The sequence below is a fragment of the Uranotaenia lowii genome, chromosome 1 (assembly GCF_029784155.1).
Source record: "Uranotaenia lowii strain MFRU-FL chromosome 1, ASM2978415v1, whole genome shotgun sequence".
Classification (NCBI taxonomy): Eukaryota; Metazoa; Arthropoda; class Insecta; order Diptera; family Culicidae; genus Uranotaenia; species Uranotaenia lowii.
The window spans coordinates 165,264,777-165,282,645 of NC_073691.1; the positions used below are offsets into that span (position 1 = coordinate 165,264,777).

General features: G+C 39.6%; 2 protein-coding genes across 2 annotated transcripts; one reads left to right on the forward strand and one right to left on the reverse strand.

Moving 5' to 3' along the window:
• The first annotated feature begins 557 nt into the window (after positions 1-557).
• Positions 558-2,959, forward strand: LOC129740068 (zinc finger protein 148-like). Its single transcript, XM_055731695.1, has 2 exons — positions 558-699; positions 778-2,959. The coding sequence occupies exons 1-2, from the start codon at positions 683-685 to the stop codon at positions 1,853-1,855; spliced, it is 1,095 nt and encodes a 364-aa protein (XP_055587670.1). The 5' UTR covers positions 558-682; the 3' UTR covers positions 1,856-2,959.
• LOC129739736 (CLIP domain-containing serine protease B15-like) lies at positions 2,718-17,352 on the reverse strand. The gene is made up of 2 exons (XM_055731281.1): positions 16,923-17,352; positions 2,718-4,441 (listed from the first exon to the last, which is right to left on the reverse strand). Exons 1-2 carry the CDS (start codon positions 17,191-17,193, stop codon positions 2,967-2,969), a joined length of 1,746 nt encoding a protein of 581 aa, XP_055587256.1. The 5' UTR covers positions 17,194-17,352; the 3' UTR covers positions 2,718-2,966.
• Positions 17,353-17,869: the final 517 nt, after the last annotated feature.

A 17,869-nucleotide genomic window follows, 5' to 3' on the forward strand; every position in this document is an offset into this window, starting at 1 on the left:
TGTAAGCCGTCTAAAAAGAGATGTAAGTCGTCTCATACCCAAAATCAGGGATGCCAGGAAACGATATTCAAAACTGGTTCAATAAAAAAAGGGATTTTAAATATTTTTCTTCTTAAATTTTCATTGAATTCTATAAAATAACATATGTTCATATGAACATAAAATAAATGTATGATAAAAAATAACCATTTTTTAAGTTGCTTTTAATTTCAATTCAACCACATGATGAGAAAGTTGAGACAGAAGATAAAATTACTTTGGGTGATGCATCGATTTTTTGGTTAGATTTCAAATCACTATATAGCTTCCAAATGCTTTATTTGCATACAGTTTGTTTAAATTATGAATGCCAGCATCGATAGAAAAAATCACATCGATAATAAAAATCAATTTACGAACACGCCGTTATATGATTTAAAATCGAAAAATTCGGGTGATCATCATGCACCCATGTGATACCATGCAGTGATACGATATACTTGATAATTCACATAATCAAAGCTGATGTGAATTTCTAGCTGAAATTTACGTTTACTTTTCGTTTCAGTGTTCCACATTCGCTTGTAAACAAACTCGACTATATCTGCATCTTCTGTAAATGGCATCGAGTTCTGCAATTATTTGCATTTAATCCGTAAACCGTAACGTTTCCATCTCATTTTTTTTACCACGAACTTGTGAAATGGACAATGATGAGTAGTAAGTATTTATAAATCTATAACTTTCTAAAACATTTCCTCAGGTCCTGGCTAATTGATTCTCCTTGATACTGTCAAGCTCTACGGAGTACTTCTGCAGACTGTGCGCATCCGAAGGGGTGGTGATTCATCCGTTGTTCCCACCGGGGGACGAAGACCCCAAGGATGAGCTTATCCGTATGATCGATGTGCTGACGTCGGTCACGTTAACCCGAACTCAGGATAGCGGTGCTGTCATTTGTGACAAATGTCTGCAGATGTTGGACTTGTTCTGTCAGTTTCGCGAAGAATGTCTCCGGCAGGATGTGATGATCCGAACTCGACGGGAGCTGGAAAAAGAACAGAGACAGCTTCTGGCCCGACAGCTTCAGCAACAACAGATGATGGAACCGACGGTGCAAATCAAGGAGGAGGAGGAGCAAATTGTTGAACCGCCGACCATAGTGATAGATGACTGCAAGGACGAAGAACGTGACGAGCCGGACTTGAGCGTTCCAGTCGGAGATGATGATGAGGAGGAGGAGGACGATGACGATGACGAGGATGATGATGAACCTCAAATTGTGGGGCCAATGGAAGGAATGTTGGATTCTAGTCTTGTTGCCAACTGCAGTAGCAGCAGTAATAGCAATAGCAATAGTTTTCTTCAATCACCGGCAGAGATTTCCTTATATTCACAAGCTAGTAACCTTTCGATTTCGGTGCAGGTGAATCAGATTTCCTTAAGTGGGATGAGCAATGAGCCCACCGAATGCTTGAATAACTTGGAGCGGAAGAAAAATCGCAAATCCCGGTCTCTAGGCTCTGTTCGTAAGGGCAAACTGGATCCAAACAAACCTCCACCAGACTGTGACCAATGTCAGGAGAGTTTTGGCACCCATTACGATTATGAGCAACACATGGATCAGGTACACGCTTGGGATCGCGGAACGAGATGCTCGCTGGCGTGCGATCCATGCCAGATGCGGTTCACCAAGTCGTACAACCTGAAACGACACATGTACGAAGTTCACGGCGAGCTGGCACCGGGTCTAACGGTGACTGCCTGCGATTATTGCGGACTGAAATTCCTCCGGGGCTACACATTGAACCGGCACATTGCCAAGGTACACAGCAAGCGGCGATCGAAGAAGATGCTATTGCTCAAAAGCAAATAAGGTGATAACCATTGGAATGTTCAGAGTTGCCATAAGTAGGTACTCTCATTTTGTAAAAACACAATTTGGTGAGCAAAACAACTTGTTGCAGTATTTGATTCATTTTAGTTTGCTCGGGATAGTCCGAAAAAACTGATAAAAAAGGGATAGAAATGCGCATCTACGCATAAGCGAACCAGAATCTACTTACCAGGTGTACAAGCTTAAATTCGCTGTTTGTTAAAATATGAGTATGACTTCAGAACAGAATAATTAAACAGTGGAAAAGCCTTTTTGGTACATATCTTTCAAAAAATAATTCTTGAATCTCGAAAATTGAGTTGATAGAAAACAAAACGAAATATAGCTATATTTGTGTTCAGTGCTCAAAGTTCATTCAAAATTATTTTGAAAGTTGGTTGCATTTTGCTGGCACTAGTGAACCTTTATATACAGGTTCACTAGCTGGCACTATAAACAGAAAGAACTTAACTAAAGTGTTACAAATCGGTATCCTACTCATAAATTAACAAATTCAAGCATGGCGCTCCAAAAGGTTTTCATGAGCTAAACTAGCGCCATCTATAATCAAACAGCGATTTTATGCACAATAGTTCTCTTTTGAAAATTCTGCTTTTATTTACAGTAGTGAATCGAATTCATCCTTTCATCACATTTTATATCAAGTGGAACAAAAAATCAAAAAGGTTGATATTATTTAAAATGCATTGAACCAATAGGTCAAACGTACACAAACCAATAAAAAGCACGATTAAGCCATAAATCGTACAAGAACACTGTTTGGAAATATTTCATCAGTAGAATTTCGGAAAACATTCAAATACTAAACAAAATAAAAAGAATAAACTTAAAAGACAAGTGATTAGAATAGGTTGCAGTATACTAGTGATGTATTTATTTGAAGCAAAGTATCAGTATTAAGTTTTGTACGCGTTTTTTTTTTGAAAGAATAAACTGCTTAGTCGATAGCCTTCGATGTATGTATGCATGTATAATCTAACCAGAAAAAAAACCACACACATATAGTCTAGCTTCCTGCAGTGGAACGCACATATGACTCAAAATATTCCACAATGAACTGAATAAACTTTAAAACTATCAAAACTCGTCATTACTCGTGAATGTTATCCAAAATCCAGTTCAGATAAGTGCCAACGTTGGTGTATACCTCCGGGTATTGGAGATGGCACTTGAGAGGTCCAAACGAGAGCAACCCATGCAGGACGTAGCGAGGGCTCCCATCAACCAATTGGACAGCTTGCAGGGGTGCCGCCGTAATGTCGAACCTACAGTTGGGGTCTTTTTCGATGCAAATTTGACGGAAAGTTTTTGCCAGCGATATTCGATTTTGATGGTACAACTCTTGGCAGGCAACTGACTCTACTACGGCTACTTCGGAACGTTGCATAACCGGCTGAGATGAGCTCGCTTTCCATCCGGCTCTGGTGAAGGTAGCCGGTTTGTAGCTACGCAACACCTTGTTCAACGGCAGACAGATCGGTTTGACGTTGTCCTGAGAAATGTCGGCTAGCTGTCTAAGACGAATAAGTGCTATGTCGTTGGCGAACCGAGGCTTGTTGTACTGTTGATGGATGGTTATCGTTTCAATGTTATGGGTTTGTGTAGGGGGAGCACATACACGTTGTCCAGCAATCTGGTCGCAGTCCTGTGCATTGGAGGAATCGTATTCTCCCAGCCGAATGGCCACAGGTTTCAATTTTTTTGTGTTATAAACGCATTGTGCGGCAGTTACTAGGTAGCGTTCACTGATAAGCAATGCATGACATCTTATTTTGCGCTCTCCAAACCCTTGCTCTGTGTATTCGATAAGTCCTACCCACGGATAGGTGAGGAAAACTGGTTTCTCTGACTCGCTATCAAACGGCTGCGGGTTGTACCCACAAATGTCCTGACTCAATAATCTCAACTTAGGATGAACGTCCGATCGAGCAGGAGCCTCTACAAACGTAGCATTGAGGGTTTTAGTTATCCACTGAACGTAGCGAGCAACATCTGTGAACACGACATACTCATAAGGATCACACTGACCATTGCTCAAGCTGGGAGAGAATGAGACTACTCCTCGGACGAAGTACCGATCACCGTACAGGAAAAACATCCCTCCTCCGCTGTCACCATTGCAGGCATTTACCCCATCCCTCCGACCACCACAAAACATATTGCTGGTCAGGGTAAAGGCAAACGCTTCACGGTTACTCTCGATGCAAACTTGATTGTCCACCACTGGAATCTCGGCTTCATTAAGTGCAACAGAAAAGCCTGCCTTCCCGGTCGCTCCGAAACCCACGATCGATCCTTTGTTTTCTCGTAAGAACAACCGATCGTCCCCCTTATCCCAAAGGCAAACTGGTTGCACGTAATCGTTGAACTCGATATCGGTGGCCAGCCTGATCAGTGCTATATCGTCCTGTACTTTGTCCGTTCTAAAGTTTTCGTGAACTAAAATCGCGTCCGCCTCATGTTCTTTGGCTCTTTCGTCCGTCTCGTTGAGCCGGTTGCGGCCGACCTGCACTGCGAGCCGTTCGCTGGAGATGATACCCTCCGGCAGCCGAACACAATGGGCAGCTGAAACGAGATATAGGAACCAGAATTGTCAGCATTAAACCGTTACCACTTGTATTGCTCCATATATACACGTGTTTTGGAGTGTGCAAGTTCTTGGCGCCATTAAGCTGATGTGTTGATTCTACACATAATTTGACCGGAGTAATGTTATACATTTAAGCGTGTACTATGTATTTCGAAAACATCGCGCACCTAAATTTGAATTTTGTTTAAAAACATCGCAGTATCATTTCACGGATGTTCCGCTCAATGTCTCGGTAGGTCTCGGTTTGTCGCGGCATCCGTTTTCGAAACGGTATTCCAATTAGTGCGGATTGGAACGGGAAAACATGAGAAATGCTATTTGTCTGCTCAAAGTAATAAATAAGACAGTTGGTCCATTAAGTTGGTCCCCTCCAATAAACACGCTCGATTTGTTATAACCATTTATGGTTCTTAAATAACCATTTTATGATATTTACTTCAAATCTGCCAATATGGTTATTTTTCAATAATTTTTCCTGAAAGAATTTTAACCATTTTGGTAGTTTTCGAGTATAAACCAGAAAATGGTTGAATAATTCGATGTTCTCTATATCGCCATTTTGAAAACGGTTCAAATTGCAGCCGGACGCCCATAAAGCAATTTGATTTCTTCCGCGGAACAGCATCCAGTTTCCCGAAAAACCGGTTCTGGGAATCGTGGAAACTTCGGATTTGTAGGAGATGGAGAAAGGTAAGAGATTTATTCCAATTATTTGTCGATCCCAACATCATAAACAAAAAAATTTCAGGGTACCGATTGGATCAATCCGGTTCAATTCCGTTTCATACTCCTAACTTGAGAAGGACGAGGCCTCGCTCACCGGTTCATCGTTTCCAGCCACAGCAAATGAAAATACACAAGGAATCGTTTTTAACACCATCCGGAAGGAGATGGAACGGGCCGGTATGTTTGAAAAAACATCACCAGCCAATCGAAGATTATTCACCAGGCCCTTTTTCTCCACCCCTCACCCCGTTAAAAATAGCAGACTAGCGATGATAGTATTGGCCATCCCGCAGGAGCTCTTTTTCTTATAAGGTTTGGTTTGCGCTCGCGGGGGAACTTTACTTCTGCTACCAGGTGATTCGGCTGCTGTTGGTGTAAAGCTGGTGGCAATTTCAACTATTCGGTTGATTTTTTTTAATTTTTTTAGGAATCAAATAAATAAGAATATTTAATTGGAAAATTCTGATTGTTATTGACAATTTTTTGAGAAATCCTCATGAATCTGAAAAAGCAGCTCATTTGAATTTCGGTTGAAGAATAACCATTTTTCAACTTCTCCTCCAGAATCCCATTCGGTTAAAAAATAACCATATTCGAACTTCTCCCCAAGAAGTCATTTTATGACTTCTCATGGAGAACTCATAAAATGACATTTCCCGGGAAAAGGTCAAAAATGGTTATTTTTGAATCGTAAATGGTTTAATAATTTCTAGCGTGAAGATAAAGATATTCTTCTTCTTCTTCTTGTTTGGTTGTGGTAGCGGGTGCGACCACATTTGGATCGGTGACTGTGACCATATATCCAGCGGTATTCTTGTATGTGTTTATTTTTTGTTACGTGATCGTAAGGATTATTTTACTAGAGTTTCTTTTTGGTAATCTAAGTTACAGTTTAGATGTTCATTTTAGCATTTTTTAAAAATTCTACTACTTCTTTTAGCAGTAATGTATCTTTTGTCTTCAATAGTTCAGCAATATTGGTAAATTTACCATCGAAGCTGAATTTCGTTCGGAGATCTTTGTACATGTGACAATTTAAGATAAGGTGTTCTGCCGTTTCTGGTTGGTTGCAATTTTCGCAATTAGGGTTATCTACTATCCGCATCTTATTTAGCCAGTATTTGCTGTAGTCGTGCCCAGCCATAAGGCGATTGAGGGTTCTGGTTTCGGTGTTTGTTAGATCCATTTTGTGATACCATGGTTTTGCAGAGAATTGTGGTTGAATATTGAAAAATTTAAGACCTTTCGAGAGTTCTTGTGAGTACATTGTATACCAATTGTTTGCTTGATTTTGTTTATGTTTTTCAAAATAGAGGTAAGCGTCCTTGAGCAAAATTGGGTTTCGTATCGATTCGATATCGTTAGTTCCGGTTCCTTCTTTGGCCAACTCATCTGCAATATCGTTCCCTGAAAGATCGATATGACTAGGGATCCACTGAATTTGTATGTTCAATTCTTCACAGGACTTTAGAATTGCGTCAACGATTTTACATCGATTAATTTGGTCAAGATAGTTTCCAAGTAATGTGCAAGATGACAGCGAGTCCGTCAAAATTACTGAGTTTTCGAACCTTTCCTTTCTAATTTCTTCTGTTGCGGTGTTAATTGCTAGAAGTTCAGCTGTCATAATACTTGTTTCTCGGTCGAGCGCCAATATAATTTTTCTTTTTCTAGATTCTATGTAGACTCCAATACCGCATCTATCACCTAATTTCGATGCATCCGTGTAGATTCGATGGCAGTGGTTGTATCGACTGTTAAGGATACCCAGCACTTTTTGTTTCAACACTCTTGGATTGACATTGTTCTTGGAACAGTTAATGCCAATATTTGTAGAGATGTTCACTTCGATTTTCTTGGATTGTACCATAGGACTTATGCGCATAAACGTTTCTTGATATTCCACGAATATTTTTTCCATAAAACTTAGCTTCTTCGTATCTCCTCTAAAGTCTGACACTTTTTGTAGTTGGTTGTAAACTGGAGTTCTATAGTATACAGTTCTAGCAGTTTCCTTACATGTAACAAATTTATTTCTTACTTCCCAAGGTTCTTGACCAGCTATAGCTAGAAGCGTATTTCGAGGGGTAGTTCTGCTGCAACCCGTGGCTTTACGCATAGCATCGTTTAGGATGACCTGTATTTTTTCTTTATTAGTTTTGCATGTGTTCCCGATTATTGAGGATCCATACTCAGCTTTACTACGTAATAGTGCGTTGAAAACTAATGACATAGTTTGAGGATGGCTTCCTTCACGTGTTCCACAAATAACTTTCATCATTCTCAGCCGTTCCTGAATTTGTTTTGCAGTTTGTTTAGCGTGAATCCCAAATCCGAAGGATCGGTCTATATGGATACCCAGATATTTGTGGCTCGCGACCGTTTCCACAGGTACGTTATGTATTCGGATATTGAGTTTGCGTTTTCCCCTGAGGAGAAGTAACGCTTTAGTCTTTGCAGGGTTAATTTGAAAGTTCAACCTTCTAGCTCTGGAAACAAAATTGTTCAGTAATTCTTGAGTCCTCTGTTCTACTGTTTCAAGAGATTTTCCTCTAACAACCAGGGCAAAGTCATCAGCAAATTGCAGAATATCTGCGTCTTCATTCTGAGTAAGGTGTAAGTCAGAAGTGTATAAATTAAATAATGTGGGTGAAAGTACGTCTCCCTGAGGTAATCCATTACTGATTGTTCGTGTCACACAGCTTTGCCCGACTTGCATGGATAGCTTCCTGTTTCTCAGGAAGTATCCAACCCACACTACAATTTCTGGAGGAAATCGTTGGTTTGTCATAATATCTTCCAAAAGTTCTGTTTTGACAGCATTGAATGCATTCATTAAATCAATGAAAATAATAGATGTAATGAGTTTTTTCCTTTTGCTATCCTTGACGATATTTGTGAGGAAATTAATGCATGTTGTCGTTGAAACGTTTTTCCTGAATCCGAAAGATTTTTCAGGAAGGATGTTGTTGATGTTTATGTGGGTTTGGATCTTTTCCAGAACCGCACTGTTTAAAATTTTTGTTAGTGTTGGAACCAGTGAAATTGGTCGTTTACCTTCGATACTTGACTGATCCTTTCCATGTTTCGGTATAGCGATAACCTTTATTTCTTTCAGTTGATACGACAGGTTGCCTGCTATAAACATCTTGTTAAGATCGTTTATTATGATGTCTCGTACAGAGGGATGTAAATGTTTCAACATACCATATGTTATTTGGTCATTAGATGGGGCTGACCTGTTTTTCTTTCGGCATAGAATACTATTCCACAGCTCTGCATTAAGGATATTATATTCACACGTTCTTCCATACGACAATGGGATATCAAAATCAATATCGTTGTTGCCGAAATGTAAGTCCATGAACTTTTCTGCCATGTCAACATCTTCCTGTATAGGGTTGTTGGTCTTTTGCTTTTTGTTGTTTCCTGCTATCCTATTTATTTTATCCCAAAGTGCCTTAGAACTTATTTGAGGATCTATACTGGCAGCGAACTCTTTAATACTCCTTTTCATTGATTCTTTTTTGGTACGAATAAAGATTGCTCTGTTTTTTCTGACCTCAATGGCATTTTCTATGGTGCTTTGAGAATTAAACTTTTTAAGAGATGTTGCTTTGTTTTGCCATGCCTCCTCTACTTGCTGATCCCACCAAATTTTTGGGATGTGTTTACTTTTTTTCCTGTTATTCCTAACGCTTCTTTGGATTTTGGATTTCAGAACGTCTAACCCTGAAATTTCCTCACCAGTTAAGGCTGAAATGTCTTTAAAAATTTGTTGATAGTTCGTGTAAGTTCGAGTGTCATTTGTCTTTTCACTTGTTATGTCCATCTCTATCAACAAATGTTGACTACAGCCGATGGATTGAGGTAGAACTTTCCAATTGACTACTTGGAACAAGTTGGAAGAGCATAAGGAAATGTCTATGGCAGTCGACCTTCTTCCTAACTCTAAGGGAACATACGTTTTTTCACCCGTGTTGATTAGTATGAGGTTTGAGCAGTTTATAGCAGTTACGAGGATCGAACCTTTTGGGTCAGTCGTATCGTCACCCCAAGCTGGGTGATGACAGTTTACATCACCACCTATAATTATTCGTGTATATCTATTGAGTTGTAGGAAAATGGCATGCATGCTGGTCTCGAATTCGTTCTTGTCAATGTGAGGAGCTACATATATAACGGCTATCACTATATCAAATTTTGTCATTTTAACTGCGGCGAATTGAATGAGATCGGAGTTGCTATTTATATTAAGTTTTAAGTAGTTGAGGGAATTTTTAAGAAATATTCCAACTCCACCATAACCATCAGGTCTTGATACAAGGATTCGATGATAACCAGAAATGTTGTACTCCCTGTTACCCTCTTCTCCTTCTTTACTCCATGTTTCAGACAATAGGGCTACATCATAGTTTTTATCCGAGAGTACACGATGTACTTCTTGCTTATTTTTGCTCAAACTTTGGATATTAGATTGGATAATTTTCATATTGCTTTTTTTTTTTTATTCGTTTTGATTATGCTTAATGAACTCTAAACTGTTTGGGTTTATCTTACCTTTATCGATCATACTTGTAACAAAGGTGGAAAATTTTTCTCGGTGGTTCTCATCAAGTCTTTGTTGCTTACTTGATGAAGGGCTGGCTGTAGTTTCTTCTATGGTTGCGGTCGTATGTGTCTTACCTTGCTGTTGTTTTCTCAAATTTTCCTTGAAACGTTCTACTTCGGTGCTCTTGAACTTATTGAAGATCGAGTGCAGTTCCATTAAATTGCTCGCTGTCTGTTTGCTTCCTGGCTTTGAACACATTAATCGAGTCACTGATGATAGGCGAATTTATTTTTTCCGCTACCCTCTTGCGTCGAACCGTTCTTGATGTGTCCTTGTTTCGTTGCTGGTATCTTCCGGCAGTCATACTGGCGTAAGACTCCTCCGGGGTTGGATCTTGTGAAGATTCAACTAGCGCCTCATAAAAGTTTTGGGTTTTTATTGGATACCGTTCGTGTACTTCGATTACTGTTAGGTTAGTGCGAGCTAAAATGGCTTGTAAGTTATTTTGTCTCGTTCTCTCAGAACATTTTGGGTCCGTCGTAGCATGGTTCTCTCGGCAATGAAAACATTTGGTTTCTTTATTGCAGTTGTCGAACTCGTCTGCATTCGGATGCATTTTTGTGCATTTTGTACATCTTCTTCGACTTTTACAATTTTCTGTACGATGATTGTAACGCAGACAATTCATACAGATCATGGTTTTTCGATAGAACGGACGGACGTTAACAGAGCAATGGAATAACTTGATGGATTCCGGAAGTTTGTTAGCTCTAAACAGTACACTAACCCGTTGTGTGGGAATTTTACCTTTTTCTTCTTCCCAGCGGGTCAAACGCTGAATTTTCATTATAGGGTACTCACATAGAATTTCTTCCATCATTTCGTCTTCGTTTATATCAAGAGGTACTCCTGCGATTACCCCGGAGACCGCTACTAAATGTTGGGGAATGTACGCACGGTAGTTGAGTTCATTCAAATTTTTATCACTGGTGAGGCGATTTGCTATAGCGTAACTATTAAGATAAACCATTACCTTGTGACGTCCAACATTTTTTAAATCCAGGATGTGCGCTTTGTAAATGATCATTTTGCGCAGTGTATTAGCAAGTGCCAATTTGTTTATTTGATTGTCCCCTGTTTTCTTTAACAATTCTATAAAAACTCGGAACGGTCCTTGATCGCTGCCTATGTATTGATAATTTATCTTGGGTTTTCGTGTTGTGCTTGTCTCATCCTTTTCGAACGCCTTTTTTCTGGTTCCGGTGTTTGGTTCCGGATTGTCCATATCCTGGTCGTCTTCCTTGCTGCTAGCCATTTTTAAGCTGGCACACTTTCATTTCCTGTTATAACCTCACTTTCTTTTTAAGTTTTCACTGGCGTCTTTTTCGCCGTAAATTGGCGTTTTCCACTTAAAACACACTATCTGATCTGAATTCACTCCAAGCAGTTTCCGTAGAACAGTTTACTCCTTCAGCTACTCGAAAAAAAAACACCTTTTTCCGGCCGATTTCGATTTGAAAATTCAAATTTTTTATACGCATCCAAAATTGCTTCCGTTCCGTTTACACGCTTAACTCCGAATGAAGATAAAGATAAAGATAAAGATAAAGTGACCCAAAATTTTCGACCGCGGGAAACTGTGAAATTGGCTAATGTTATTTATGTGTCTTAACTGTATTGGTAATCTTGTGCCTTTTAAAGTTATGTGAAAATATGTCTGAAAACATCCAGACGAAACAACCTGAAGGCGCTATCGAAGTGAACTGTCGAGCAAATGGCTAGGACGCCGGAAATAGCCGAACGACATTCTCCGGGATCGGTAAGTAATGGGAAATATCCTTCCTAGACTTTGTATGTAGGTTTTTACCAGATTCACCTGTCATATTCTGTCCTTGGCGAAAATGAGCTTTTTGGATAGCTTTTGTTGTTGTTGCGTTTTGATTTTATTGGCTTGAGTATCAATTCTCTGGATAGCTAGCTATACACTACACCACATTTGTGCAAATGGGATGAAATTCTGTCGCTGTGAAGACGATTTGCATCGTGTATGGCACTGCTTGAATGATATCCCAAACGGTATGAGTAAAGCGGGCCGCAGACTACACAAGATTTGTACAAATGCGATAAAATTAGATGAAATTATGTCGCTGTGAACACGATTTGCATCGTGTATGGCACTGCTTGATTGAGCGCCCAAACGGTTGGAGTAAAATCGGTCGGGATCGAAATATTTTGTACAAATCACCCTCTGGGGCATAGTGTATGGTGCTGTTTGTACAAACTTCAGGCCATTCAGCCCCAGCCGGGGTGGAGGTGGTTTTATGGTTTTATGTTGTTGCTGTTGCTGTTGCTGTTTTCGCTAGCAATCGTTTGTGTTAGCGCGAAGTTTGTTTGTATCTTTTTTGGGCGAGCATAGAATCAAACAATCGTCGTGGAATCATCGCATTTTGTACAAATGTGGAGTCTATGGCCCGCTTAAAAGAACTTTTGAAGTTGTGACTGGGTGAACATGCTCTGAGACCCGAGACCGCTGATCTGACACGATCTGGGACCTGAGACGATCTGAGACCTGAGTAAGACTATGGAACTTGTCACTCGAGACTTAAAGATCTGAGACATGAGACCTCAGGTTTTTGAGTCTCAGGTCTTATGTCTCATGTCTGCATGTCTCAGATCTCGAGTCTCATGTCTCAAATCGCAGGACTCATAGATTTAAGTTGATATTAAATATGGACGCACTGTATATTATACCACAGCGCTCCTAGTGGTCGAATCTGGAATGTTTAGACAGTACTTTGTTTTGGAATGTTTCTTCTATCAGTGCTGAAAGTTTCAATACGATTCGTGCATGGTGTTTCAAAAAAGTTAAACGTGATGGAAGACCGTGTGCAGCGTTCTCAAACTCTTTGAGATGCATACTTATTTCCAACCATTTTTCCATGACGAGCTACAGCTTTTCGGTAAAGCTGTAGTTCGTCGTGGAAAAATGATTGGAAAAGGATGCCCAGTCACTACATGAAGCAGAATGTAGTTATAGCCAAACGACGTGCCCGGAAGTTATACAACAAGGTTCTAACGAAGTACGACGGATGCATCCTCATGGATGACGAAACGTACGTGAAGATGGATTTTGGGCAGCTTTCAGTCCAAAATTTTATGAAGTCTTTGGTCGGGGTGATGTCCCTTGAAAATTCAAATTCGTTTTTGCTGAGAAGTTCGCAAGAAAGTGTTTGATCTAGCAAGGTATTTGCAGCTGCGGACGTAAAATCCCGCAAAACCATGGACTCCAAAATGTACAGGGAGTGCCTCAGAAAAAGATTTCTTCCGTACATTAGATCTCACAAAGGATCAGTAAGGTTTTGGCCAGATTTGGCAAAGTGTCACTACAGCAAAGAGGTACTATATACAGTGATATCGAGACAACGGGGTGGATTTGGTCGAAAAGGACATCAACCCACCCAGTCGCCCTCAATTCCGCCCTATCGAAAATCCGAAGATATTGGGAAATTGTCAAGCAGAAGATGAAGAAAAATGGTAGAACGACTCGGAATGCAACAGAGATGAAGAAAAAGTGGAACAAAATGGCCGCTGAGGTCAGCGAACAGGGTGTCCAAGTCGAAAAGTTCGAGATTTAATCAAAACCCTGTCGGAAATTTTTTTTTGTTATTTTGCCTTTAAAGTGTAATAAAATACCTACATTTTGAGTACATAACATTTTTATTTCGTTTACATAGCTCCGAGATATTTAGACTCGTTTTAATGCGCCCAGATTTAATATGAACTATGTTTTATGTCTCAGGTCTCAAGTCTTAGGTCTTTAAGTTTCAAGTCTTAAGATTCAGGTCTTTAGCGCTGTTGTGGTCTAGTGGATAGGCTGGCGCGAGTCTGGTAACCCAGGCGTACTGGGTTCGATTCCCGGTATCGGCAAGAAAAACTTTTTGGATTCGAATCCCATAAGTTGCCGACAGGTGAGATGCTTGGGGAGTAAGTAGAGGCCAGTCTCGAACCCACCCTTGTCCTTCCTCCAACTGGTATCAGGAGGGGTTGGTTTATTATCTTGAACTGCATTCTGTCTATATCTAGCCGGAATGGACATAATGAAGTGCATGATGGTCTAAGCAACGTCTCATGATCGCTTTCTATTCTACGCTGCCTTCTCCAAACTATCTCTAATTTTCATTTCCAGCGTCAGCTCCCCGAGCTATTTAAACGCCAAAACAAAAGTGTTAAGTTTCATGTCTTATGTCTCAGGTCTCACGACTCAAGTTTCACCTACCAGGCTAAGATTTTTCTTACTTAAAAAAACCTTACTGTTTTGCATTGAAAAAGACTATATCGTGTTAATTGCATCAAGAGGGTATCGCTTCTAGTAAAAAAAATATGTTTAAAAACTTTTATTTTCCAGTTGCTTAGAGACGAACAAGAGGGGTTCGGATGGGCGGTGATTCTGGTTTGCCCCAGAGAATGGAAACGCTTTAGGTCACGACTATATTCTGCTCGAGTTAGTCCCTCGACAATTTTAATAATTTACTTAATCCGAAACTCATATGTCGATTTCATTTTAAAGGTTATTGTTGACCTTTTCAGAAATTTCAAGTTTTTTTTTGAGATTTCACTGACTTCCTACCTTACTTACTTCGGCAACTTTATGTGAACTTCAAAGCATAGTTTAATATTAAAGTTGAACAAGCATGTGTGTGATAAACGCAACAAACGCCGACATGCCGACATTTCATTTTGACATCACTTCATGCAGATTGTCATTTACTCATGTTCACAGGCACAAAGAGAGAGTCATATGTCCAAATTTAACTTATAAAATGTGGTAGGGGAGATAAGGGCATAACGAGCACCCAGGGCATAGTAAGCACTTCTCTTTTCTACAAAAGTACGCATTTTCTTAAATAAATTTTCATGAAAAATAGTTTCGTACTTCCTATAGTAGTAATTTTTCACCAAAAAAAATCTTATCGTCTTTACAGAAATATTTAAACAAAAGCATCTAGGTTCTCAAGTGACGAAAATATTATAATTTTCAAGCACCAGGAAATTAGATTTTATGATCTTTGAATCATCTTGAGCTATAATGCACGCACTGCAACATGGTATACACATCCTCAATTTTCACCATAATTAATTTTTGGTTTTTCAATAAAATTAATTTTAAAACGCGTTTTTACTTTAATTTGTTGACTCGGGGCGAACAGAGCACAGCATCTAGTAACAAATTCAACTCGATGTTGTCAAATGAATGATAGAGCTACAGCTTCACCAATTTACATCTGACGATTTGGTCTATTGGTAAGATGTTGGAAAGGTAATCAGAAGACTCGAGTTCGATTCCTGTTCGAGGAGATTTTTTTTCATTTACAATTCATGATCGATTATTTTGATTGTTGCATTATATGGCTAGTATCATCTTGGCGGGTGATGCAAAGCACCAGAAACATAATGTAAGAGTTGTGGAATCCCGAGGGGCCCGTTTTTAGGGTTCTCTCGAGACTGGTGCACAACTGACATCATCGAAGCCTAGCTACTTTGAGGCTGATGTCATGCTGAAGCTACAAGTAACGCAACGCGTTCACACGTTCCAATAAGAAAGCGTTGCAACGCATTGGGATGTCATGCTGGCGCGACATGTCGCTTTGAAATTCCCTACAAATCATCACTTCTTTACATCTGATAATGCTTAGAATCGTCTCCTTTCTTTCGAGAACCGTCAAAAACTTATCAGACCATGCTGGGATTGCAAGAATGCCGAAATTTGAACCGACAAAATTCCTTGTTTTTTTTTGCCTAAACCAAGAATTTATGAAAATTTTTTAGTCGATTCAGATATTATCTAGTTTATTATCACAAATTTGGACGGATCTTCGAATTATTGTGGTTAAAACCCGAAATCACTGTTTTAAAACGCGAAAAAACAATATTCCCATTGGATTTGTTACTTGTCGCGCTACAAAACACCCTGGCATCAGCTTTGTCGCGCTTTCCAATGCATGACAGGTCTGCGCTTTTTCCATGGAGATCAAATGAGAGCTGGTTTGTCGTGTGAACGCGTTGCGTTGCTTGTAGCTTCAGCATGACATCAGCCTGAGGCTCAGTTGTACAAGCGATTGCTATCGCTGATGATGAGAAGGTTGTCTCTTCATACTATGCTGGCTGTGAGAGCCAGAGGCATATCTAGGATGCCACAAGAGTGTGTGAAAATTGTTGGTATTCTACAAACAGTCAAATTATTTTAGTATTGCTTTGTTTGATGGATCTACGCCTCACCGTTTGGTGTAAAATGCATCGACCATGAATGGTAAATGAAAAAAAAATCACCTCGATCAGGAATCGAACTCGAGCCTACTGATAACCTCTCCGACATCTATGATCTAACCAATAGGCCAAATCGTCATATGAAACAAGTCAAGCTGCAGCTCTATTATTCAGTTGACTTCACCGAGTGAGATTCGCTGCTAGATTCCACGGCAGAAAACACTCATCGTGTCCCGATCAAGGTTGCTTATACTGCCCCATTGCATTGGGGGTTCTCATAACTGATTTTCATCTTTCGGCAAAAAAAATTTAAAATGCATTTTTAAACGTTTTTATCTACTTTTTCAAGTATCAGCCGATTGGGAAATAGACTTTTTTAGTCTCTGAACACGAGACAATGATGTAAGTCACCTATTACAGCTGTTTTATATGGTTTAATAAGCGCCTTCCTTAAGGTGGCCATTATGCCCTAATCTCCCCTAAATGACTGAAAATATGGCTTTCAACAAATAGTTGAGAATGTGCGGTCTTGAAAAGAATTCAAAGAGCCTGTTTTAAAACGTTTTGCTACTTCATGGGAATAGTTTTATGCTTATCTTAGGAAACATCCAGCATTATGTTGTATGTGTTAATGTAATCTAGCAGTGGGAACTTCGTGATACGGATAAACAAGCAAAAAACAACCTAATTAAAATCTTGCACATTTCACCCTCTTTGATTCCCCATAACTTTTAATGCATAACATAACGAAAAGCCAAACCAATGAATGATTTATTGTCGTTTCGTTGTTTGGTTGAGTGCCTGAATGATAATCCAGAAAAAATCATAGCTTTTTATTCGGGATTAAATGGTTTAGTTTACATACTTAAAACCTAATCGATAGTTCAAGAGTGAAATATTTTGCACTGTCTTACCCGTCAAAATGATATTTTTGGCCAAGATAGTTCCTCCGCACTTGTATTCGAAGGTTGCATCCTTCCGATGGTAGATAGCAGTATGCCAGGGCCAGTTGGCGATCTTGGTTTCGCGGCCTCCGTGAATCAGCAAGGTGGTGCGCAGCTTCCGAAGGCCACAATCTTTCGGGAAACCTCCCAGTACCGAACCAATAGTCGTTATTGCCAAAACCAGCAAAAAACCCCAGCAGTGGGCATGCCTGAAAATCTGAAATGGCCTCGAGTAGCTCATTGCAAACGCTTATGCTACATACGGTAGGTCGATTGATAACAGTATTCTTGCGTTTATACTGCTAATGTTATTTTTTTATTACAACGCGTCACTTTACTGAGGAAACGACAGTTCCGAGCTTGGTGACGATCTTGAGTGGACTACTGATGAGAAAGAAACAACCGGTTGTTTACGACGCGAGATCATTGGTCGACGTTGGTCTCTCTGAGCACTGCACCGGGTAATCCCACTTCCATAGTTTCAAATTGAAAACAAAAAAGTGATAGCTTAATCAAAACGAATTCTGAATATTCAACGAAATTTCAAGCATAAAGAAATGAACCCTTAAAGCTGAAGCCCTACTTGATTCATGCTTCAACTTGGGTTAATCCCAGAGACAAAAATTAACACAATCGCGGGATAAGTTTCTTACGTTAATAATAATTTCCAAACATTTCATTTGTTCAGTACCATTAAACCTTTACGATGTGTAGTGTTGCCTGAAACTTTAATGACTTTTTAGGGTGTTTTTTTTCCTTTAAATACCAATATAAGGTAACGGACTTATTTTGGACTAGGGGATTATTTTGGACAGCCTTGTTTATATATCTCTTACAAATCATATAATCATAAAAATTTTGAACTTTGATTTTTTTTTTGGCTTTCAATATATTTCTTTAAATTTTTAATGATTAGG